Source organism: Branchiostoma floridae, unplaced genomic scaffold, assembly GCF_000003815.2.
Source record: "Branchiostoma floridae strain S238N-H82 unplaced genomic scaffold, Bfl_VNyyK Sc7u5tJ_1495, whole genome shotgun sequence".
NCBI lineage: Eukaryota > Metazoa > Chordata > Leptocardii > Amphioxiformes > Branchiostomatidae > Branchiostoma > Branchiostoma floridae.
The window spans coordinates 155,576-182,092 of record NW_023365730.1 but is presented as its reverse complement, the minus strand read 5'-3'; the positions used below and the strand labels follow the sequence as shown (position 1 = coordinate 182,092).

At 40.0% G+C, this 26,517-nt stretch overlaps 1 protein-coding gene across 1 annotated transcript; it reads left to right on the top strand.

Moving 5' to 3' along the window:
- On the top strand, window positions 1–26,238 carry LOC118407871. Its single transcript, XM_035808435.1, has 4 exons — window positions 1–376; window positions 19,565–19,765; window positions 20,814–21,188; window positions 23,865–26,238. Exons 2-4 carry the CDS (start codon window positions 19,586–19,588, stop codon window positions 25,017–25,019), a joined length of 1,710 nt encoding a protein of 569 aa, XP_035664328.1. The 5' UTR covers window positions 1–376; window positions 19,565–19,585; the 3' UTR covers window positions 25,020–26,238.
- Window positions 26,239–26,517: the final 279 nt, after the last annotated feature.

Below are 26,517 nucleotides of genomic sequence, written 5' to 3'. Positions count from 1 at the left end.
TTACTACGGACTGTCAATCTGTCAATCCGCAAAAACCCTGTTGATAGAATGACCAAGAAACCAGGCACTGCATTCTAAGGGCCCACGAAGGTGCATAACAGTCCCCGTTAGCGGGTGGAACACCAGAGTCCGTCCTTCAGCACTAAGGACAGCCACAGGCTCCTGTTTCTCCTCCTCAGATCTTCTTACAGGTCTCAATCCGCACAGAAACTAATCACCACCTGTACGCCCCTACCTGCCTGCGAGATGCTTGTAAGAATTCCAGGTGCCGCAGGTGTGCCTTAGAGCGGGAAGGAGGCGTGCGGGGCACCGGGAGGTGCGGAATCGATGTTCGGCTGTGCCGCCGGCGCGGGAGATAAAACACGGTGTTTGTAAGGTAGGTGTTTTTATTGCACATCTGCGATAATGAGTCTAAAGGTGTACGTTATTTCTTACGTCAGTTTTGGGGATATATTTTATTTTCACTATATCTATATATACATATTTCTAGTTTCTTATATTTTAAAGAAAACACGGTGTTTGTAAGGTAGATGTTGTATCGTACATCTGCGTTATGGAGTCTAACGATGTACGTTATTTCTTACATCCGTTTTTGTGGTTGTATTCTATTTTCTAAGAAATATTTTATTTGGTTTCACATATTTTGAATAAAACACGGCGTTCGTAAGATAGGTGTTCTACGGTCTAAAGATGTACGTTATTTCTTACATCTGTTACTTTGGACGTATTCTCTCTTTTGCAAATATATATATATATATATATATATATATATATATATATATATATATATATATTACTTTCACATATTTTGAATAAATCATAACAAAAGTAGATACCTATGTAGGTAGGTGTTTTCATCATAAATCTGGGTTCTGTAGTCCAAAGATGTACGTTATTTTTTTTACAAAATTTGGAGCTTTGACATGTTTTTAATAAAACAGAATAATGGTAGATAGCTACTTGCAGTCAATCGTGAATATTATAGTCTCTATTGGTAAAAAGAAATACCGGTATTATCTATTAGTGTATAGAATGATCATAACTGTTTATGTTTGTACAATTTATAAATCATTTAGTAAGATTAGCTCTCTGTATATGATATGTTGATTATCGTGGTGGTACTTAAATAAAGGCGTAACATCCAGTTAACATGATACACCAAATAATGATTACGCAAGCAACTGGATAAGATTTTGGTAACGGTCAAACGTTTCAGTCAGCATCCACCATTTTTTTTTCATTTTTAATACTTATGTAGGAGGACAGTGTAACGCCTATGGAATAATGTTTGTGGCTCTTTAGAAAAATTCATATTATCTGGTTAGTAAAGCGAGAACTACGGTACATGTTGCGTAAAGCAACACGTGGGGTGTCCTCCGATACGGAATTTTTACACGGCCTCTCTTGGTCAATATTGACCATGGTAAAATCCTAATCGATATCAGCCCTACAGTGTCGACTATGGCTAAACAGTCCTATATGATATTGACAGTCTCTGCCACATATATGGCACATCTGTAAGCTGACTCAGCTCTGTTGCAGAGTTCTTTTTGCAAGATCCACTTTTCTTCTGCCATGCTCATCACTCTGGGTTCTCCTGGTTTGGGCTACCTGGACAGTTTGCACATTATAATTAAGTCACACATTTTGTTCTATCACCCACTAATCTGCAGAAGCCAGTTTTGAAGAAACTATCGCCATATTTTACAAAGGCCATTATAGCCTAGCCTCTTAGCTAGTTAGACAAAATGATTTTACATGTATACAATGTATTCCCGTACTATGGACCATGGCGACTGAATGTGAAGATCAATAAACATGATGAATAATAGGATTAGTCAAATTCTGTGGCAAACACGGGCCCCTTTCAGACACGCGGTACTGAATAGGCCATCACATTGCTTTCCTTTTTCTTTTACATTTCAGTTATAGACATGTTGAACTGAGGTCCCTCGTCGGGTTTGCCATACCAGCTTGCATAATGAGCTAAATTTAGAATTATTTGATTGAAACATCAACACATATTATGTCACTTATTTTGGCAATAACGTGTGACACATTTTACCAATCATCTACATGCCTGAAAAAAATGTACCCCCTTTCCAGAATTGATTTTCTTAATAGAATAGAATGATTTATGCCGTTGAAAAATATCCATATAGTTGATAGCATCATTTAGACCCGTGATATTACTGTTCTGGTCAGAACCGGATCGTTCGACAGCTATGTACGTAATCCTGAATAACAGCCTCATTTAAATTTTGTTGTTATTTTTCCAGGCTAGGAATAATTTGTTTCGGAATTCCATTCACGGATTTGGTTAACCTTATAGGAAATAATGTCTCATAATCATTATTTTCAGAGCTAGAGCCAAAATTTGATCACAAAGTGTAGCAGTCTTTAGTTAGATCTGTAGCAATAATTATTGTTGCAGCAAACGGTTAGAGCTTGACATGAATCTAAAACTGTAGCAATTTTATGACTTAGATCCAGACACGAATCTAACGTTGAAGTCGTCGTTTGTGCTAAATCTAGAATGGAATATAGATTTGTGGCTTTTTTTATGAGCAAGATCCAGACACGAATACTAATTGTAGCAATCTTGCCAGCGAGATTCTGACATGAATTTAAAACCCTAACATTTGTTTGAGACAGACTCTGGTACGCATCTGAAAATCGTACCTATTTCATGGGTGTATACGAGCATATTTCTAAAATATGAACTAAAACTTCAGCTGGGGCAGCGGCGTAGCAATAGTGCATAATTCTAAACCGCTATGGAAGAGTTAATGATAGTAAGACACGGGTATCCTTTAACCAAATGTGAGCTTGGACGAGTAAAGGACACGATTTTAATTTGTTTTCTATGGTCTTCTCATTTTTGATCATGTAAAGCATATTTTTTTGCCTTCTGTTCCTTATAATATATATATGTTACAACTTTCTGTACTATTATCATTTAATATATATGATGATGTTTTTATATGCACCGTTGGAAATCAATTCGACAGAATAAAATAGGATCTGAGTTGTCCAAATATTCCATAAATAGATAAATATTAATTTTAAAGGGTTAATGAGGAAATATATCAGCTAAGCTGTTTACCATTTATTGGTTTGTCTAGTCTTTAATCTAAATAAATCTAAATCTAAATAAGAAAATGCACACAGATAGATCTACAGATTACAGGCATTAGGAGACATGAATAATCATGATATGATGCATGCATTGAGTATCTCAAAGAGTCTGCCTGAATTACGCCCAATTCTACAGCTACATAATCAGATGTGACAGTAGACAGTTTATCCAATTAAAAATCTGACACGTCTTTAAGCAAGATTTACGAAACATTTCTGACATCGATCCAAGCCTGTATGTACACGGTTTACGACCTTTGATAGTCCTGTTCTGTATATTTGCGCCTGCTTGCACCGTGGCACCTTAACAGCATAACACAATCAGGGGTGACAGTAAACAGTATAGCCAATACTAAACCTGACACGTCTTTAAGCAAGATTTACGGAACATTTCTGACATCGATCAAAGTCTGTATGCACACGGTTTACGGCCTTTTGATAGTCCCTTTTTGTATATTTGCGCCTGCTTGCACACCGACACATCACCAACATCACAATCAGGGGTGAAGTTAGACAGCATATACAATCATAAAACTGACACGTGTTTATTTTAATAAGCAAGATTTACGAAGCATTTCTGACATCGATCCAAGTCTGTATGTACACGGTTACGACCTTTTAACCCTCAAACCACCGTAGCTTTTTTGTGACGTAGATTACCGTATGGGGTCAAAACTGACCCCAAAACGTTTTGTACAAATACAGTTTTTGTGTCACTCTTTTTGTGATTTGTATATATGTATAGTTTCATTAATCTATGTGGGACAGTCTGACATGATTAGGTGAGAATACTTCTAGCTCATTATCATAGTTTATGCAAAAGATCATGAGGACCACATTTTGCGCCAACGCTGTTCAGACCAGGAAGGAGGTTTTTGATGCCTGTACCAACTTCAATGCCGTATTGCGCCTGAATGGCTTATGCTAGGGCTACCAAACTTGGTAACTTTTTAGAAAATGTTGATAGCAAACATTTTCAGTGAACAAAGTATGTTCATCATTTTTCATGTTGTCATGACAACGGAATTCTGACAGATATATTTATTACAAAATTTTCTAATTTTGTATTAAACATTTAGGTTTTAAGGTTTTCTTGGCAAATAACAGTTGTTTATCACATCTTATAAAATTCAACGTAAATTTCATGGCTCAATATCCATAATTTATGCTAATTTGATGACGTCATCAGTCAAAATCCAAGATGGCGGCCGATATTACCTAGATGACGTCATAATGTCATCATATAACAAGATAATGGCACAAAAGTTGTTACAATAATTTTGGCTTACATGTACATCCTTCTCTGAAAATTTCGTGATCCTACGATAAGTAGTTTAGGTGTGGGTCGCAAAAGTTTGTTTAAAAAAATGCTGGGGTCAGTTTTGACCCCAGTGGACCATGCATAAACTTTCTAGGATAACTTAATCAACAATGAGCCAATCTCGGTAAAATCGTAAAAGAAGCTATCGGACATATATACAAACAAACTCCTGGAAGGAAATTTGTTTTCGACCAGAAATGACATAATGGCACACATTGATATACGCCTGGGGTCAGTTTTGACCCCATACGGTGGTTTGAGGGTTAATAGTCCGTTCTGTACATTTCTGCCTGCTTGCACCGCGGCACCTCACCAGTATAACACATTTAGACGTGAAGATAGACAGCATATCAAATCATGAACCTGACACGTCTTTAAGCAAGATTTACGAAATATTTCTGACATCGATCCAAGTCTATATGTACACCTTTTATTGCCTTTTAAAAGTGCTATTCTGTGTATTTACGTATACGCCTGGTTACACCCGGCAACTGCACTGCATACTAACGACATATACTGCTAAATAGTAGCAGTAGACAGCATATAAAATTATAAACGTCTTTAAGCAAGATTTACGAAACATTTCTGACATCGATCCAAGTCTATATGTACACGGTTTACGGCCTGTTAATAGTCCTGTTCTGCCTGCTTGCACACCAGCACCTCAGCAGAATACTAACGACCTATATAAGATTGATTACTCAGCCGCCTACAGCTGACACATCCTGAGATCCACTTATCAGGCTGGTTTAAATCAAGACGGCAGCAGATGGGATAAAAACACAGGCGGTCTGTTCTAGCACCCAGCATCGTTCTGGCAGACTGCTTACATGTTTTATTCTTTCTGTTACTGGACGAGCTTTAGGATTTTTCTTAAACGATCCAGTTCATCCAGTACCGTTCTGACAGTCTGTATAAATGTTTTATTCTTTTTGTTGCTTGACGACATTTAGGATTTTTCTTAACCATCAAGTTCAACCAGTATCGTTCTGGCAAACTGCTTTAATGTTTTTTCTCTCTGTTACCGTTTAAGTAGCATCCACTACCTCCGTCAGTTACTGGACGAATTTCAATTTTTCTGAAATCATCCAGTTCATCCAGTATAGTTCTGACAGACTTTATAAATGCTTTGTTCTGTCTGCTGCCGTTTAAGTAGCATATTATGACTACCTTTCGTCAATTACGGGACGGACTTAGGGTCTTAGCAACACTTGGGTCGTCATCCTCTTATCAGACTGGTTTAAATCAAGACGGCAGCAGATGGGATAAAAACACGGGCGGTCCGTTCTAGCAGCCAGCGTCGTTCTGGTAGACTGCATAAATGGTTTATTCTCCAGCATCCACTACATTTCGTTCTCCAAGATCACTTTACTGTCACTGACAGAAGTTAGTTGACCCTATCTGAAACGTTTGACGGTTTCCAAAACCATATCCAGTTACTTGAGTAACTGCATTTTAGATTTTCATTACCTTCGTCAGATTTTAGACAAACTTTAGGATTTTTCCCAACCATCCAGTTAGAAATTATCTGGGAGAAATTGTCTTCGCCTCCTGTGCATTTAAAGACCAGTTTCTCCCAGATCACTTCAGTGTCAGTGACGAAAGTTAGTGGATGTTATATGAAACATTTGACCGTTTCCAAAATCATAACCAGTTGCTTGAGTAACTGCATTTTGTATATTAATGATTGTTTAGATAAAATTCACGTAATCCTGCCAGTCGAAAGATGACTTGACAGCACTACGCTACATGTTGTGTGTAGTAACACTTGGGGTCATCCACTTACCAGCCAGCACCGGCCGTAATAACGGCATGGGAGGTATGCTCTTTCAACCAGTATCGTTCTGACTGCATAAATGTTAAACATCTTTCATTGCTTTTGCTACCGTTGAAGTTGCAGCTGTAAACAAAGTCACTGACTAAGAATTTTTAACTATATTTATGACACTATCATAGGCTCTGTGCAAGTCTAAAAATATCTGTACAACGTAAAAGCTTCACTAAATGTATTTCTAATACATTTAAGCTATCATTGAAATATATCCCATCAACCAGTATCGTTCTGGCAGACTGTATTAATGTTTTCTTCCTTCTGAAACTGTTCAAGAAGCATCCGCTACCTTATGTCAGTTACTGGACGAACTTAAGGGTTTTGCATTTTTATTAAACCATCCCGCCAGTTTATTCACTATCGTTCTGACAAACTGTATAAATGTTTCATTCTTTCTGCTTCTGTATCACCCACTTCCTTTATTCAATTACTGGACAAACTTTAGGTTGTTACCTTAAACCAACACAGAAGCAAATTGAATTATTAGCAGATAATCTGATTGTTATCAGAAAGCTTACCAATGTCTATAATAAAACCTATGTTTTCAATATGTCAACATTCGGAGGAAGGTATCATGTATTCCACAAAATTATGGCAAGGTTTTTCAAACGAAATCTAAACGTTCCCCTGTGGTAGTTTGAATGGAGTAAAACTTGGTTTGTTGCCAAATTTACGTGGCTTGGTAGTTTGCAAAAGACGAGGCCGGTAAAAGCTACCGGTATTGTCGTGGAGTCCAATCATTCTGACTTTGCTGTGCTTTTTGTTTGAGCACGTACGCACGTATACCATTACCCTCTATTTTGCCAACTCCAGGCAACAAAGTGGAAACATAGACATTTTTTAAACTTATGGAAAGACCAAAAATTTTCAATGCAAATCCCATGGTTAAGAATGTTTCTAAAAGATTAAACACAAGGCTATTATTTCAAAGGTTACCTAGCTTTTTATTTGAGTACGCACACTACTACGCGCTATGATGCTTCTCTTGGCAATGTCTTTGTGGGGAAACATAGGCATAGAAAGTCAAAAAAGTTTTAATGCAGATCCATCGTTAAGAACGTTTCTAAAAGATTAATACACAGGGATCTTATTTCAAAGGTTACCTAGCTTTTTATTTGAGTACGCACACTGCAAACCGCTATGTTGCTTCTCCGGACAATACCTTTGTGGAATCATAGGCATTTTCTTAACTTATAGAAAGGCCAAAATGTTTGAATACAGATCCATCGTTAATAATGTTTCTAAAAGATTAACACACAAGGATCTTATTTCAAAGGTTACCTAGTTTTTTTATTGAAGCAAACACGCTACTACCCAGTATGTGCTTCTCCTGGCTATACTTTAGTTGAAACATACATGTAAGCATTTTCTAAACTTATGGAAAGGCCAAAACGTTTGAATACAAATCCCATCGTTGAGAATGTTTCTAAAAGATTAACACAAAAGGATCCTATTTCAAAGGTTACCTAGCTTTTTATTTGAGTACGCACACTACTGCCCGCTATGTTGCGTCTCTTGGAAATGCCTTTGTGGGGAAACATAGGCATAGAAAGACCAAAGAATGTGAATGCAGATCCATCGTTAATAATGTTTCTAAAAGATTAACACACAAGGATCTTATTTCAAAGGTTACCTAGCTTTTTATTTGAGTACGCACACTACAAACCGCTATGTTGCTTCTCTGGACAATACCTTTGTGGAAACATAGGCATTTTCTTAACTTATAGAAAGGCCAAAATGTTTGAATACAGATCCATCGTTAATAATGTTTCTAAAAGATTAAACACAAGGATATTATTTCAAAGGTTACCTAGCTTTTTGTTTGAGTACGTACACTACTACCGAGTATGTTTCTTCTCCTGACTATACTTTAGTGGGAAAATAGGCATTTTCTAAACTTATGGAAAGACCAAAAAGTTTGAATGCAAATCTATCGTTACGAATGTTTCTAAAATAATAACCACAAGGATCTTATTTCAAAGGTCAACAAGACTTACATGGCAATGATAGCCTATAGACCGCAAGGGGCTTAATTCCAATCCACTGGCAGATGAAATAATAAGGTCAGCAGACGATGGCGGATGATGTTGTCAGGCGTTTTGCAAATGTTATGAATTTTAAAGAGACCTATAGGCCACAAGATTTAATTGTAACCAGATAAAATGATAAGGTCAACAGGCGATGGCGGATGATGTTGTCAGGCGTTTTGCAAATGTTATGAATTTTAAAGAGACCTATAGGCCACAAGCTTTAATTGTAACCACAGGGAGATCTGCCTGAATAGATCAGCCTATTAGAAACCAAATTACTCTCTGCAGCGACAAAGGTCAGACATCTAGTAGGTAATAAGATACGCCAAATAATAGCTACTCAATTAACCGGATAGTATTTGCAAACAATCAAGCGTTGCAGGTAGCATCCATTACCTTACATGTACGTGGTTGAAACTGAGCAATATCCGTTGAAGAGTAGGTTTTTAATTAACAAAGAAAGCTATCAATTTATGTGCAAATAAAATAGTTCTGCCAGTGTAAAGTTCATTCTACGTGCCAATGTAACTACTGTTAAAATTGACTATTAAGCATAAAAAAATTGTTCCTTAACATGTTACCTCTGTCATATAAGAGAGAGATCGCCGATATCATGTTATTCGTTGAGTCTCTAGCTAACACGTGCGCTCTAGACTTGTCTAACTACTGTCTAGCGCTGGACGGTCTAACCATTCTCTACCAGACCAACAAGAAGTGGTCGGCCAAACATAATGATATGTCACTGAAAAACACCATTTTACAGGATGATTAAGACCACAAAACAATACAGATGATGACAACTGAAAGTTTAGTTCTTTCAGCAGAGTAATAGTTGACAATAGTGAATGAGGCATGTCAACTAGGGGCCAACTCGCAACAGCTTAGCTTGCCTAAGCTTGATGTTTCTGACTTAGGGAGAAGAGTTGCTGCTACAGTTATCGCTATAGGCCGCTCTTTATGTTCATGATGGTAGCGTCAGGCCCTATGAACCTTAGAAAAAAGTCGATTGTTTATTAAGAAGGGCTACAAAATATCTATAACACTTGTGTTCACTAGCTGGAAAACAGTATATTGTACACAACGGTTGGATCTATACAACCTGGTACAATCTATACAAACTGGTCCTACGTGTTGAGATGATACGATCCATCTGATGTTCACGGCACTCTTCAGCTGTGACCAATGATTTGAGTATCGCCCATTGACAACTTTTCACAGTTAGGTCCAGGTTCAGACCCGGACCTGATTCTTTGGACCTGGACCGTACCTGTACCTGAATTTTCTGTACCGGTACCCACAACTACTACGTTGGGGATCATCTGTCGTGTCCAACAGGTCGTGATTGCCTACATGTTGCGCTAATAAGATCTCTCTGATGTTCACTGCACTCGTGAGCTATGACCAATGATTTGAGTATCGCCCATTCACAAGTTTTCAGTTAGGTCAAGGTTCATGTCCGGACCTGGCTCTGATCCTCTGGACCTGGACCGTACCTGTACCTGAATTTTCTGTACCGTTACCCTCCCCTACTACGGGGGGATCATCTTTGTTGTTTACTACGCTCTTCAGCTTTGCCAATGATTTGAGTATCGTCCATTCACAAGTTTTCACAGTAAGGTCCAGCTTCAGGTCCGGACCTGGACCTGAACCTCTGGACCTGGACCGTAGCTGGACCGTAGCTAGAACGTACTTGGACCGTACCTCTACCCGAATTTTCTGTCCCGGTTCCAACCCCTACTACGTTGGGTATCATCTTTCGTGTCCAACAGGTAATGATTGTCTACGTGTTGAGCTAATACGACTCTCTGATGTTCACTGCACCCTTCAGCTGTGACCAATGATTTGAGTATCGCCCATTCACAAGTTATCACAGTTAGGTCCAGGTTCAGGTCCAGACCTGTACCTGGACCTGATCCTCTGGACTTGGACCGTGCCTGTACCTGAATTTTCTGTACCGGTACCCAACCCCTACTACGTTGGGTATCATCTGTCGTGTCCAACAGGTCGTGATTGCCTACGTGTTGAGCTAATACGATGTCTCTGATGTTCACGGTACTCTTTATCTGTGACCAATTCACAAGTTTTCAGTTAGGTCCAGGTTCAGGTCCGGACATGGACCTGGTTCTTTGGACTTGGACCAGACCTGTACCAGGATTTTCTGTACCGGTACCACCCCCTACTATAGGGGAATCATCTGTCGTGTCCAACGGGTCGTGATTGCCTACGTGTTGCGCTAATACGATTTCTCTGATGTTCATTGCACTCGTGAGCTAAGACCAATGATTTGAGTATCGCCCATTCACAAGTTTTCACAGTTAGGTCCAGGTTCAGGTCCGGACTTGGACCTGGACCTGGACCTGATCCTCTGGACTTGCACCGTGCCTGTACCAGAATTTTCTGTACCGGTTCACAACCCTACTACAGGGGAACCATCTGTCGTGTCCAACAGGTCTTGATTGCCTACGTGTTGAGCTAATACGATCTCTCTGATGTTCACGGCAGTCTTCAGCTGTGACGAATGTGAGTGTAATGAGCTCGCGGCTTCTGGCGGAGCTTCCAATTAGCTGCAGACGGATCCTAGCTTGTCTGGGGGCTCGTGTCAAATTACAGCGTGTGCTACTCTCCAGGCTGATCTACCGATTGCATAGTAAGGAGTTTAGCTAGCTAAGGAGTCTTCTGATACAGACCTGGACCTAGGGCTGGGTATCGGTACAGCGTACCGGTACAAAACCGGTTTTTCTTATTGGACCGGTCCAGAAAAACCGGACCTGAAAAAATTAGGTGGACCGGATGTTGGACCGGTTAGAAAATTAAAAGATTATTTTATCAGGCATTCACACGTTTTGGCGCTTGCAGGTGGAAGAAAATAACAAGAGTGCAGTAGAGTAGAAATTATAGTAATTTCTACCAAGTTTTACAGCCAATCGTACAGGTGCAGTTAGCGTTGTAGGATTACAAAACGCCAGTGTAAGCCTAGTACTCCACCGAACAGATTTCTTTGTAATGAAATTGACCATTGGTATGAGTCATAATGAATCAGGTCCAGGTTCAGGTCCGGACCTGGACCTGATCCTCTGGACCTGAACTGGACCTGGACCTGAATTTTCTGTACCGGTATCCAGCCCTACCTGGACCTGATCCGTTGGACCTGGACCGTACTTGGACCTGACTTTTCTATACTGTTGTCTATCCTAGTGCGTAGCACACGCTTAATCTCCAGGCAGATGAACATGTGGCATAAAAAAACAAAGGTTCATTCTGCTATACTGGATTCTGGTTGGTGAATTATCTGACATCCACTGGCTTTTTAAAATCATATCTTCATGAAAACAACACTAACTGTGCCTTTGGATGTATATGTTGCGACTGTATAAGTTGCTCTTGCTACTTTTTTTTTACCTATAAGTCCCAAAACACGTGAACGCCTGCAGCCATAGCGCCGGTACAATCTGTTAATTTTCTAATCGATCCAAAACCCGGTCTACTAAATTTTTTCAGGTCCGTTTTTTCTTAGATCGGTCCAAGAAGAAAAACCGATTTTGTACCACCCCTACAACACACTGTTGTGTTGCCTGATTATCTTCTTTTTTTTGTATGCAATGGGGAATAGGCTAACAAGGTCTGCGTGCCACTGGAGGGTCGGAGTTGCCTTTGAAATGGAAATGAAATGTAACCGACTCGATTCTATTTCATGATATCTGTATGATAGGCATTGTAGGCGTTTTGCTTTCACGTTGTTGAATATCAAGGGACACGGTCTGACGTGTTGTAAGGCCAGCCAGACAGAAGGGATGTATGTGATTGTAGTGTAACATCAGATCCAAGCAGAAATGGTAAAGGGATTGTCGATTCAATGTTTGGTGTGGTGAAAATATTCATCATGAGTTTTTTTTTTTTTTTTTGTATCTGGAGAGAGATTCATAATGGGACTAACACCTTTAATGGAATCTTGCTGGGTTTTCAATTAACTGTGGTACAGACATGCAGTGTTGTCTATCAACAACGGTACAAAGCATATATAGCTAGTGCTGTTCTTCTGCAAGGGATCGTATGAAATACTGTTAGTGTGGCTGGCGATTTTCCTTGTTGTTTTCTTTGCCTTTTGTATACTAATGGTAACTTCTTAAAACAATATCCTATTCGTGGGTTATCAATATGGAAATATTTGGAAACGTTTATCGTCTCGACAATACAATACGATTAAAAAACTACAAAGGTACAATTATAGCGAAAATGCAGATTGTTTTCACTAAGCCTGCTGTAGTCTTTTGTTCAGCTACTCGCACCCATTCCTGTACCATTAGGTTACTGTACCGATTGGCTTCAGACAAAAGACGAATAAAGAAAGAACACAGCAGCAAAACAATATTACCTTTTATTCTCTATGTACGGGGAAACATTGAGAAAACCCCCTGGAACCCTTCCATCTTCCAAACCAGTTCTAGACAACTATGTTACACATGACCATGTAAGTATCACTTGTTCAGGAGCAAAGGTACGAGCTGAGGCCGATGTCAAAACACAAAAATTAGGACAAGCCTGCTTAATGAAGCTTTGTTGTCATGATCCTCCAAGTATACATGATCAAATTTGATGGTTACAACTTACAACACGTCAGCACATTTGTTATGATGTCAATTGCTCATGAAGCCTGCTTATAATGAGCTTTGAAGTGTGCGTTGTGATAATTGGCTCACCGAGAAGGTTTTTGAAGCACATATTAGAACCCACTTGGCTTAACCTGAGTGTGTTGACGTTATTATATCTCTAGTGCCACTCCACATCGGAGTTGGAACCACCAGAGTGATGATTAAATCCGGAAGCTTGCTCTACATCATTTCCGGCATGGCCAATGAGAAAAGCCTTGCAACAGGTGTGCAAATATCCCGACGTTATCTTATTAAGAAATATTTGTAATTAACTCTCCATTCCTACGAATAAGTGCCTGTAGCTTGTTACAAATTGGCGGCACTATTTGACTATTTGACTTTATTCAGAACCTAAAAGTGAAGTCTTACAAAACAAACACTAACAGAGTCCCACGTTATCTAAGATAATCAAAATTGGCTAAATTGAAGGCCGAAATCAAAAGGAAAAAAATTGGAACATAATATTTTCACGATCGTCATTGGAAACACAATATTGATTCGAAGGCCTAATGGTTTGAGACATGTACGCAAATACTCCGCCATTGCTGGCTTCGTCCGGCTCTTTCGCTTTCGTGTCTGCATAAGCGATACTGTTGAAACCTGATAGGTAAGGTGTACTTTCCATTGTTATCATTGATATTTGGCCCCAGCAATTTGCACATGACGTAGGAGTGTCAGTAAAGTCGGTGTTGAAATGAAATCCACCTGAAGAAATCTCCTAAGTGGTATCTCCTCACCTCGGGCAAACCTTGCTTTCTTTTAATCCTAAGGCCACACCAATTCCATTTGTTGCTTCCTGGATTCTGCTGTTATATTCTTTCCAATTTGAACAAAAAGCTTGCCACGACTCCCTTTGTCAAATGTTCACTGACTCTCCTGACAAATGAACTATGGGCGTCAAATTTAAATGCATGTACGTGGTTATTTTGGACGGTACGTATATTAATATTTTATTGCGAAATTGACCACCCTAAATATTGATTCATTGCATAAAGTGTGCCAAGAAAATCTTATCATTTGCTAAATCTTTCGTTATTTATGCTATGTTCCTTCAGTAAGCCACTCGATCCCACCACCCCAGACTTTTTTGCAAAAAAAATTTTTTTTTTCTACCTGACGGTTCAATGTTTTCTTTTAAAAGATCCGAAAAGTAACAAAGATCTTCATTTTTTTACCCACCGGTCTAATGTTTTCTTTATAAAACCCTAACAGCAAAACATTAAATTGGTGTGGCATAAAAAGTCCTTGTGCAATGGACTCCAGGGAATGAGAAACGGCATCAATTTCGCTTCAAAGTGTCGCGTTAACACGATCTCTCGCTTTTCTGCGCTTCAAAAGGAGCTAGCGGGGGATTGACGTGAGAGACTGTGTCGGGGAGTCTCAGCTCATGCTTCTCGCGTCGCTAAGCACCGCAATTTCATCACAATCGTCAGCGTTTACCAAGCACTCAAGACGGGCGGTGTGCGCCTTCAAATTAGTATTAGCGCAAAGTGCAATTGAGAGAAGGTGGGGAAGAAGATTTCTAGAGCACGTCGCAGGCAGAAAGGAGCGAGAGTGGTTACGTGTGGAGATAGTCGAAGACGTCAGCATAGCCGTAGGTTTGTGTGATTTTCAGTATGTTGTATTTTTTGTTTCGGTTTTGAAATGTTGAAATGTTGGTAGTAAATAATTGAGTTAACGTTACGCTTGGAAAGGTTTTAGTTAGGTTGATAACTTAATGGGTAACAAAATGTTTTCTGCAAGCAATATGAGATATTTAACTGCCAATGTTTCGGAACTAGTAGGTCTGCTGATTTCTGGGCGATATACTGACTGAATCTACTTCCTGTAGTATCGCCCCGAGAAAACTTACAAGAAGAACTACCGAAACATTTGCAGTGATAAATCTCAGTGCAATTGAAGCTTGTTGACTTGGTTATATGTCATGTGAGCAAAAACATTCAAGTCGATTCCAACGTAAGCAACATTAACATTTCTTGTCCTGCTGGCAATGTTTACCACTTTAACCTCTCTGAGCTAATTTCTTAATCGGGTTCTGTGCTGCTGCTGCAGATTTACTTCCCCATCCATTGTAATTGCTGTGTAATGCCACAATTAGGGAAGAAATGTTTCAGCCCCATAACAATACTGGACCTACATACAGGCACCACGCAGGTGCAACCCGTGCGTTTATATGACGAATGAATAAATGAGGTTAAGGAAGTCTTGAGTGGTTTGGATTATGATGTCGACAGATGTATCATGTTGTCAGATGGTATTCCTAAACACCTTGTGGACACAATTAGCATTTCTGATTACAAGGGCCTTTCTATTATTATTAGCCTGTTATTGTGATCCTTGTCACAGCGTTTCTATTGAAATTGTAGCTGTGTTCCTGTCACCAGACGGAAATAATTTAGCATGTTAAAGATACAAGAAGACAGCACATTCCGTATCACTTGATCATTGTTTGGCCTTTATTAATTGGTACAACACAGAAAAACCATTGACAGTTATAAGTCTTGATCTGATCAAGTAGCTTTGCAGTGTACATGTGCGACAGTGAGTGAGTTTGGCTGTATGAATACATACAGTAGAAGGCTATTACAAAGGGCAAGTTCCGGTGACTGTACAGTATAAAATAGCCGTTGTAAAAGCCTCACCATATTAGGCTGAGGTTCTCCTCATCATCAGTATGTTGACCACAAATGACCCTCTTGTTACAACTTACTTTAACTTATCACCTCTATAAGCAGACCAGTTTATAGTTATGCATTTATCTGCAAGTAGCTACTTCCAGTTAGATTTAATTTACTTGTATTGATTTGGTCTACCAATTCATTGTAGTACCACTGACAAAGAGTAACGGAAGGCCTCCTATTTTATCCAGCTGTACAAATCAAATTTTGCCTCTAGATATTGTTCACCTGGATTTCTAGCCTCCTTCATCAACAGATTATCAATTTTTGTTTTTTAGATCCTTCTCAGATTTCTGCATATTGATTGCTTAGGATCCATGTCAGCATTTCTCCCTTGTATAAGTGTGGCACGGTCTGGAATTTCAGACGATTAAAACGTCTGTCATGCTCTCCGTTGCCTAGCAACTGACGTGTTCATTTCTCCTGACAGAGAAATTAGGTCACCGACATGCGTCATCAGCAGGTACGCCACGTGACATCACAGGGTCCGAATTGATGAATGACCGTTAATTTGAAAGTCTCTGCAAGACCCCTTGGGCAGGCTGTGGATTTCTATTGCTTTTGCAAACTCCGCTCTTTATTTGGGCATATTTGTACGATCTTTTAATCTATTGCGTCTCATTCATTTTTCATTCATCTTTTTTTTTTACCAGGGAAATCACACTCAGGCTACTGCCTGCTTTTCAGGTGCCGCTGGACACATATACGTGAACATACAACATTATTGTGACATACACTAAAAATAACTTAGAAAAAGGGTAGCAATGTACAACTGTAAGTCCTGCTGACAGTCCGTTTTCAAAGCTTAGTTACTATTGTCCGTTGTCGCTGTTCAGTAGATAGTTCATTCCACACCGTAGGGCTATGGACTGAGAATGAAGAAAGGCTGAATGCAGCTACATCATGACTTTTCAAAAGACTGTACATGTAGATGTAGAACAAAGTCAATAATGATGATGATTGCGACTAGCCTGTGTTAGGGGCTGAAGCTAATATGAGACAAACGTCACAACTAGATGCACTATGCAGTGATTCTAAAAGAATTACCTTTATTGAAAAACGTATAAACTACCATTTAAAAAGTTTTAAAAGCTCGATACAATGTAAACCTATACATTATATTACAGTATTGCTGCATGCATTCACGGTGACACTGACGTATGACTAAGACAAGAGTTTATGGAGGCAGTGCAAATATTGTAGTTGAAGGTAAACTTGACATTCTCCTGTGTTGACCATAAGAACGAAGGAGAGCTGAAAACAAATGTTACCCAGCACGCATGACTTATATAAGGTGCTACTCTTTAAACAGACGTATTGAACAAACCATGGTGATTCGGTATACAAAGGAAATACTGTCTCAAGCTATCCTTAAACTTGATATCCTGTTCTGAACTGAGCTTAAGATGAGTTTTTTAAGTGGACACTCACAATTCTTTTGTCAAGTAGCAAAAAATGCAACTTTTTTTCGCATCAGCTAAAACTTAGCTTCAGAAACCCAGCTGTGCTGGTGACAGTTTTTTTTTCTGAAAAAAAAATCAGACAATTTGACAACCAGCCAGGAGACATCAGAGATTCGTTACGACAATCTACCTATTGGAGTGGAGAAAATATTCAGAATGTCCTCCGCACAAGCTTGAAGAAATTGTTTATGTCCCATCCACTTGAGGTACATTTTGCTGGCAATCGTTTCAGGACCCCAGAGCCTTATGTAATAGGCACGCAGATGGTGCATCATTGATAAAACGTTATTGCGATCTGCACTTTTAGAAAAAGAACAATTATCTAAATAATATATACTATGACATCCTAATGCATCCAACATTATACAACAAAACATTCTGAATTCGTATATGCTTGCTTTAATAAGAGTGGAGACTATGCATGTAAACGAAAGTTTTTGCAACCTATGATTCACTGCTTGCTGAGTCACGCGTACGTGATCTATCTGAACATCGGGACGTCATACAGCAGTGCATTGTTCAATCTATAACAAAGACATGGTACTGTTCAGTCGAAAATTCGGGTGAGTCCAATTTTTGTGTTGGATATTACAGTTAAACTAGTTCAATTTTATAATGAAGCTATGGCCTATTTTGCAGGACGCGTCCCTGGACACATACATAACTGACACATAACTTGGACATACACAGTAACAGATACCAATCCCCCTCTCTGGTGTAAAGAACATAATCATGCCGCAGGGTACCCTTTACATAACACTCCACTTCATCACAATCATGTCCTTGAGAATTACCCCGAAGTGGGGTTAACATAATCACTGGCATTATCAACCAAGGACGCCCTTTCCATTAGGTCTGAACGTTTGAAGTGCTTGATGAATTACTGTGTTTGATGTATATAGTCTGTCTCTAATACTGTAAATGCAGAAATGTTCGCGATGGATTAATGTTCGCGGTTTTCGCGGTGATCACTTCACCGCGAACTTAAAACCACTGCGAACATTTTTCTATTATGGTATTAGACTGCTGTCAATGGTGTTACCGCGAACTTAAATCTACCGCGAAAAGCCCTTTTACCCGCTACCGGTAGCGAAATCAAATCCCCGCGAACTTAAATGCCTTTACAGTATAAGGACACACTGTATCCAAGGTCTATACTCAGAAGCACAGTTGAATTATAGAAAATTTGAACTCCGCTTATGAGCTATAAACACAAACTGCTGTACATCATTTTTTGGACAGGCTTTCTCTCTGAGTTACTAGTACATAACATTGTGTCTTTATAGTGTAGGGACACGCTGTATCCAGGGTCTATACTCCGAAGCACAGTAGAATTGTGTAAAATTTGAATTTCGTTTATGAGTTATGTTGACAAACTGTTTTATCATTTTTTGCCGTTACAGGCTGTCTCTCTTAGTTACTAGTACATAACATTGTGTCTTTCTAGTGCAGGGACACGCTGTATCCAGGGTCTATACTCCGAAGCACAGTAGAATTGTGTAAAATTTGAATTTCGGTTATGAGTTATGTTAACAAACTGTTTCTTTCCTTTTTTGCACAAGCTGTCTCTCTGAGTTACTAGCACGGAACACTGTTTTTCACCAAGGCACAGAAGAAGAAAAAAGACACAACACAATTGCAAAATGAGCAATCAATCGGTGGGCTAACTATTCAAAACCAGAAGAAATTATTCCATATCCAAGTTTTCCATATCCATTGTCATTAACAATTCAATCATCAAAAAGTCCTAATTCAAGCCTATCAACACCCTTTTCGAATTTTCTTTCTCAGTTTTTGAGACTGAGAAAATATCAACTTGATAGACCGTGTTGCTAAACTTCAGCCTCTTTCCTCGTCAAAATATCTTCAACCATCTTTGCAATAGCAGGAACGCATTTGCAGCTAATTGGGTAGGCATATCCCGTGCAAGAGGGAGGCTTAAAATTGTTTATCAACAGGGATCTGACTTTTCTACCAAATGTTCTCAATTCCAGCTGCTTTCCAGTTATTTCATACATCAGAGGAAATGATAGACAGCTCGGCCCAACTTTGTGCATTCTGTGCAAGCTAGAGGGAACAGATAAAATGCTTAAGGCTCTAACAGGCTATGCGGATCGGTGGACTAATATATCCTCTGAAATAAGTCCTCTGGTCGGCCGACTCCCCTAGCGTACTATTGACAGTATTTGCCCAATTTCTACTATTAGAGCACCTATCCGCGGAACCTGGTATAGGCTCAAATGTATGTCAACTGTACGTATGTAGATTTACCTCGTCTTTTCAATATTTTAAGTTTCTTTTACCTCCCAGTGTTACGACAGCCGAAGATATTATAGAAGGCTTGCCCAACTTTTCGCATTCCGTGCAAGCTAGAAAGAGCAGAGAAAATGTATATCAACTGTAGATTAAGCTTGTCTTTAAATATTCTTATTTTCCTTCACTTTCACTTTTTAGTGTCTTAAGACAGCCGAAGACATGATAGAGGGCTTGGCCCGACTGCGGAGACTTTCCCTCTCCAAGACGTCTTCGGAAGACCTGCCGCAAAGCGTGTCGGGAGGGGAGCACCAAGGGACGATGGGAAAAATGTCTCGGAGTCTGCGCAAGTCGCTGAGTCTGCAGATGAACGGGACGGACCTGCCGTATGGCGACACGAACGTAAGGGTCAAAGGTTAACTGCGATTTTAGCCCCACCTATTGTAAGCTCCTCGCAATTCAGCCCCTGGCTGCAAAGAGTGAGTAGTTGGCCCACCCAATAACAATAACAATAACACTTATTACAACAGGGTTATAGCCAGCGTCCGTTCTTCCGTCCTTTGATGGAATTTTGCTGTTTGGATACTAGTAGACAAAAAAATCTTCCCAATTCCGCCCCCTATGATGGATAAAAGTCGTCATGTAAAAAGATATTCAAAACAGATGCCATTGAACCAAGCAAATTTTAGCCATTTTACCATCGTCTCCTGCCCATACCACCCACCTTTCAAATTATTGAATGAAAAACCTATAACATTTTAACAAAAATTCGTCTTTACCCTTGAAATTGAGAAATAAATACAGTCTAGATATACTTTGATTTGTTGTTTAACTAAAAAAACATGTAATTAGTACTTAAAGATATATGCCTTAGTGTCCAATCTTCATAAATTATTGTAGCACCACAGGTAGCCCTAAACAACTTCCATCCGGCCAGTAGACACAGTCTGGTCATTTCTAGTAGCCTCACGTATTCGCCAGGAGACGTTAATATTCAATTATGCTATCAAACGAACCACTCGAGCGTCCATGTGCCTGTCAGTCAGGGAGGATTTACCGAAAGCAAATAACATTTGCGGTTCACAGGGCTGAAAATTGGATTTTCTTGGAAGTAGCATCACCGCGGATTTGCTATCATGTAAGCTATTTTCCGGTTCCTCTCATTCCTTTGGAGTTCCCTATTAGGCAATGTATGGCTTCATCGACCAATCTTTCGTGGAATAGATAGATAAATAGGGATGATAGGTCTACATGACAGTATGTAGAACAAGCTGTCACCACTTAATCTGTGTTCAATATGGCCTGAAATTATGTGCCACTAGATTTAAAGCTCCGTATTTCTTAACACGTTTTTGACCTACATTGTTGCATGTATTCTTGTTTATGTAGAAACGTCTGTAGAAATATATCCGACCATTCTTTCTTTGAAATCTTCATATCTTCTTCAAAGGTACCGAGAAACAGACCGCGCTCTGTCCCGGGTGGTGCCGTCAAGGCTTTGGAATCCAAGAAGTGCGCCAGGGAGGACGGAAGTACGTCACCGCGAGACGTCATTTCCGGGAGCACGTCATCGACGCCATCTTGGAAACTTGAGAGCAGCCAACATGGCTCCTGTCCGGACCTGACCATTTCGTGCGGAGGGGGAGGGAAGGGTAAGAGCCCGCCGGTTGTCATGCGCAATACTCACCGGAAGCTCACGGCGTCCATGTCCACAGACGGGTCGGGACGGAACACAGCTGAAGAGGCGAAGCGGATGACGTCAGACTTCACGCAGGCGCAGGCGCACTCTGCCTCGTCTCTTCTGTCTCCGAAGCTACAGAAAAAGGTCAGTTAGGTCATTTTTGTTCTGAATCACAACATTCGATATGTATTGAAAATTAGACCTTTATAAATATTCTTCTGCCTTTTTTTAAGATACCATGGTTGTTATCTCTGTCATCTGACGTTACGTACACGTTATTTTGGTACTGGGCCAATGCACAAAGGAGGTTGTATCGCCCCCCGTCCCCTGCGTATATGTTGTAGTAGTATTGAAAATAAGACGACAGTCAGACGTATATTATGCTTCTGCCTTTTTCAAGATATCATGGTTTTCTATTATTATAAACAACCTTTTCCAAACAATCAATACAATATTTGAAACTTTCACCAGTTGGTAAACCTCCAAAAATCCAGATTCCTGTTAAAATCACAGAACCCACTAGTCATTAAAGACGTGGGACTTTTCATCAGCCACTGCCTCCAAAGAAGAAGTCAAACCTCCCAGTAAAGAATGTAGAATCATGTATATAGATAGCTGAATAGAATAGACACTTCTTACTTATTTACTGTCTGTACCCTTGCGATTAGCCTTCGGGCATGAATTTGCAAATTAATAAATAAATATATAAATATTGGCGCCTGACGTTACGGACACGTAACTTTAGTCTGGGCCAATGTTCAAGGAAAGCTGCATCGCTACCTAAAGCACCGCCACCCCCCCCCCCCCCCTACGTCTCCTACGTAGACCACATTAACAGTTAAGCACTGTGTCTTAAGTTCACAAGTGGATCATATTCAAGGGGAGACTGATCCGACAGAATTCTCATGTTTAAAGTTCAGTTTGTGTACAACATTGACGTACGTGGAGAAGCTTTCACAGTCTATGTAGTGTTAATCCATAATGAAAGACCTTTACATCTGCTGTCAAAGCCCTTAGCCTTAGCAGCAAACACCAGGCTCCATTGCTAGCGAACAAATCCATGCTTGACCCAAAAAATAACAATATCAAGGACGAAGAAAATTCAATACATGCACCGACTACTCAAATAGTGTAAATGTCAGATAAGCTTCGGTATTTGGTCTCAAATATGGGTCGTTGAATACATCACCATATCGATCCGATGTAAGACCATTAGACCCTGGTGGAATTATTTTCTGAAGTAAGTAAGACCTTAAAAAGTTTAAAAGGTCTTTTCGAGACAGTGTTTTTCTGGCTCAGTCATATATCAAATTTCGCTTTCATGCCCAACCGTTATACGCATAATCACATTGATCCGATGTGAACCTGATTAAAATTATTTTGGGAAATACGACCTAAAGAAATTTACAAGCCATTTCGAGGGAGAGAACTTTTTGCATATAATTCATAGCGTTTTTGCTGCCTTACATAATGATCTTTAGGGGTCAATCAGAGATTAACCCACTGGCAGTAAAGGCCAGAGTTTCCTACATTTCGTTATCACATTATGCCCAAACACCGCAAGGCTTTAAAAAGACGCAAAAATTGATTCGTTGACTTGATACTGTAGAAACGTGATGTAATATGATGGGGTTCTATATGGTGATAAAATAAGTCACAAACGGAATAACATTGAACCATTAACTGCATCAACAAAGTTACATGGAAACCCCGTTTCCCACTGCCACTGATGATATTTTCACCAAATGCATTCAACGGCTTAAATCTATAAAAATGTGATGTCCTTGCAAAACGCTTTCTTGCAAAACTATCTAAAGAACGTGATAGAAGCATAAAAAAGCCGTAACACAAAAGATGTAGAAATCTGCTATATTATGCAGTGGATGAGACGCCTTGATGCTATCGAGGCAAATAGTGGAAAATTGCATGTTGATACCTTAGCAACGTTTGCAAATAGACTATTAAGTCGTGAGTGTGCTTTAGAGAATGAGATGCAATTACGAGGTGCTGATAAGAAAGAAAACTTCACCAAGGGTCTCATTTCCTATCCCATATCTCCTGAAGATGCCATTTATCAAATCGTGCCATCTTAGACGGCCATCTCAAATGGTCTTTTCCAAACATCTATTACAAATACCCGTTCCTAACGGCCATCTCAACTGGCGAGAACTGTAACGTTTTATGTTGCGTAATGCATAGACTTGGACAGAGGAATAGAGATATGTCATTACTTTTTGACAATGTTTCCAAATATCAACCATGGTGGGCTGCAACTTAGGTATTTATGTGACGCCGACTCAAAATATTTTGATAGCCTATGCCATTATGATCATTATGATGTGAAGAAACAAGTCTGAGTGCATGTAAATGCTTCGCCCTATAAACCTATTGATCCTGGAAGCAAATACATAAAGTATAATACCCTCTTAAATGGCTTATATATCATACATGATTTGATAGAATGAAGAATGAGAGAAGTGCATGTCGTATTGATCAACGTTACTTAAGGAGAATTTCTGCTTTCAAAACATGTCAAAACTGACGGTCAGTGCGATGCAACCTTTAAGAATCTTATTAAATAAAGATGAAAAATTCCCATTGTTTCATCCCACATTTCATAAGCCGTTGACCTAATATCCTCATCCTGCAGGGACAAATTGATTTGGTGTAAGACAGTCTTCAAACATTTCAGAAGACCTCTGTGTACCTGTCTGCGATCTTAAAACATGTCCTAGAAACGACCTTCAAACAGTTCCCAGGAAATCCAACTAGAACGAAGGCTGTGATGTTTTGTTTGATGTGATTTCTGTTGCCTTGCAGAGCAAGCCGCCCTCCCCACTGCGACTCATGGCGCACAAAATGGCGCATGCCAGGAAGTCCACTTCATCTGCAGAACCCGACCCTCCAAAAGTTGCACACAGAACCAGACGGTCACCAACGTTTGAAACGAGAAAGATTCACAACGAAGGACAGATGATGTCTAAAACTGGATCCTGTCCGAATCTCATCTTCGTACGATCGTGCGAGCCATCGTTCCCTGGGAACGACGGAAACGGAAGTGACGTAGATGAGCCCGAAAGCTGTGACTCGAGCCCGAACCAGCTCAGCCCGCCCTCCCATCTGGTGAACGGATTGGTGAGTCCGCTGGCAATGGCGAGAATAAACGACAGGTTTGTGTTCAACGTTGGCGCGAAATCGAACGCCGGAAACCAGGTCGCACCACAACGAGGCCACCGGAAGTTGGGCCTATCCATTTCTACGGACGGGAGCGGCAGGTTCAAGCAAGTTGAGAAATATCGTCTAGGGAAGGAGAGTTTAGCACCCAGCAGCTTGTCCAGAAGTACAGGGAACTTAGACAAGAGACCTCCGAGTCCGAAGTCATCAGCTGTTTCTGAAGATGTTGATGACGTTCCGATGAGCCCTACGTCACCATTCCGTGACGTCAATATCACGGAAGTTCAAGATCATCTTTATATCGGCGACTTGGAAGCAGGGTACAACGAGCAGCAGCTCTGCAGATACTCCATAGACTGTATCCTTGACCTTTCGAACTTGACCTCTAAGGAAGTGCTTGCTCAGCAGATTAAAAGATGTCCGTGTACGTGTCCGATGGCCAGCAAGCACGCACGCGCGAAGTTGAACGTTCACATCGAGGACAAGGATGACGTCGACATCGAGCCTTATTTGGAGGAGATCAACACGTTTATCGAGTCTGCGCGGAAGAAGGGAAAGCGGGTGCTGGTCCACAGCGTGCACGGGAAATCCCGCGCAGCCGCAGTAGTGATTCAGTACTTGATGACGCACCAGGGTATGACCTTGAGAGATGCGTTCCTCATGTTGAGAAAATGTCGTCCGATAGAAATGGCGAGAGGTCTCTGTACGACTCTGGAGAAACTGGAGGTCCGCCTCTTCGGTTTGGAGAAACCGACGGTATCGTTACTGAACGAACACGGGCGCATACAGGCATGGGCCTGATACCGTGAAGTATCGCGAGAATTTCCGAGACAATCTGGAATCTCGTCAATCATCGTGAGACTATTAGCGAGACGCTGTATAAGTCACATCAGTTTTTAAAAAAAGGAGATCTATATTACTGAACGAACATGTTTGCATACAGGCATGGGCATGATATTATCAAGTATCGTTAGAATTTCCGAGACAATCTGGAATCTCGTCTATTCTCACGAGACTGCTAGCGAGACCCGTGTCTAATGCTACGTAAAATCAGCTTAAAAAAAACCCTTAAGTTTATATGGCACTTTGTACTGTAGATGATGCCAGACATTAGGTTATGGACTACTGAAGAACTGAATTCACTCGAATGTTAATGATGATATTGTCAAAATATAGCAGTGTTGTATATTCTATTGTGCAATGAAATATATTGTGGAATATGTTAAATGGCTTTAAGTTACTAGAATAGGCCTCAAAAAGTTCCTGCTAATGCAGCAATGTTTTTGTCATTCCGTTTCTCTTGAGGAGTAGTGCAGGTCGATTTGCATTAAGACAATTATTCAAGATATAATCTAATTTAATTCAATATGATCTCATCAGACTATTGACTGTAAGAAGACCATTCTGACTTAATGCCAACTGTGCCAAATATGATAGATTCCGTTTCAAATGGTCTTCTCCTTACGAGGATGATTATCCAGTTTTAACATAGAAACGTTGATCCGAATTCCTGGTGATTTTGGACTTCATTGTACATGTACCGTGCTTATAGTTCGCTACTGTATGTGTTCCTTCGAAACCACAATTGTCTTCTTACTTGTCTTATGAGAACTTACAAGAAACAAGTCAACGCTACATATAACAACATTTTGGGTGTTTATACAATTATTTTCAGTCTGGTGTTGTCTGAAACAAATGCGCCTTTTTTGCTCGGTGACATGTCCACGGTTACGGTCACTTAAGAGACAAACCTCTGTTCTTACTAGGGCACTAGCAGATTCCACTGGCTATCAATCCTATCTCTAGACGTCATCTTCACATATTTGTAATTGTAAATGTGCATTGCAACAATCAGGCTATGATCTAGGCTAAGTCATATTGAGAAAAAAACTCCAAGCCACCGATGACACAGTAAAGAAATACCAGGGTTGGACAAGTTCTCTAAAATTGTCATATCGGAAAAGTACATAAAAATCTACTTGCCCAAACTAACTTTTCACTTGTCTGGACATTTCAATCACATTTGTCTAAATAAGTAAGTATTTTCAATTCCATCGAAGGAACTCTTTTATTGTTAGTTTTATTTTTCTGTGTTGATCAATGCTTGCTTTTATGACTGTGAAAGGTAACCAGTATATCAAACTCTCTCTCAATGCAAAAAGCTTACATGCCCGAACGGACAAGTGGGGTAGAACATTCAGTTGCCCGATCACTTGCCCTGGACAATTAGGCTAATGGACCTGTCCAACCCTGTATACTGTATCATACCGCATTGTTAATCACTCTGACATTCTGAGGC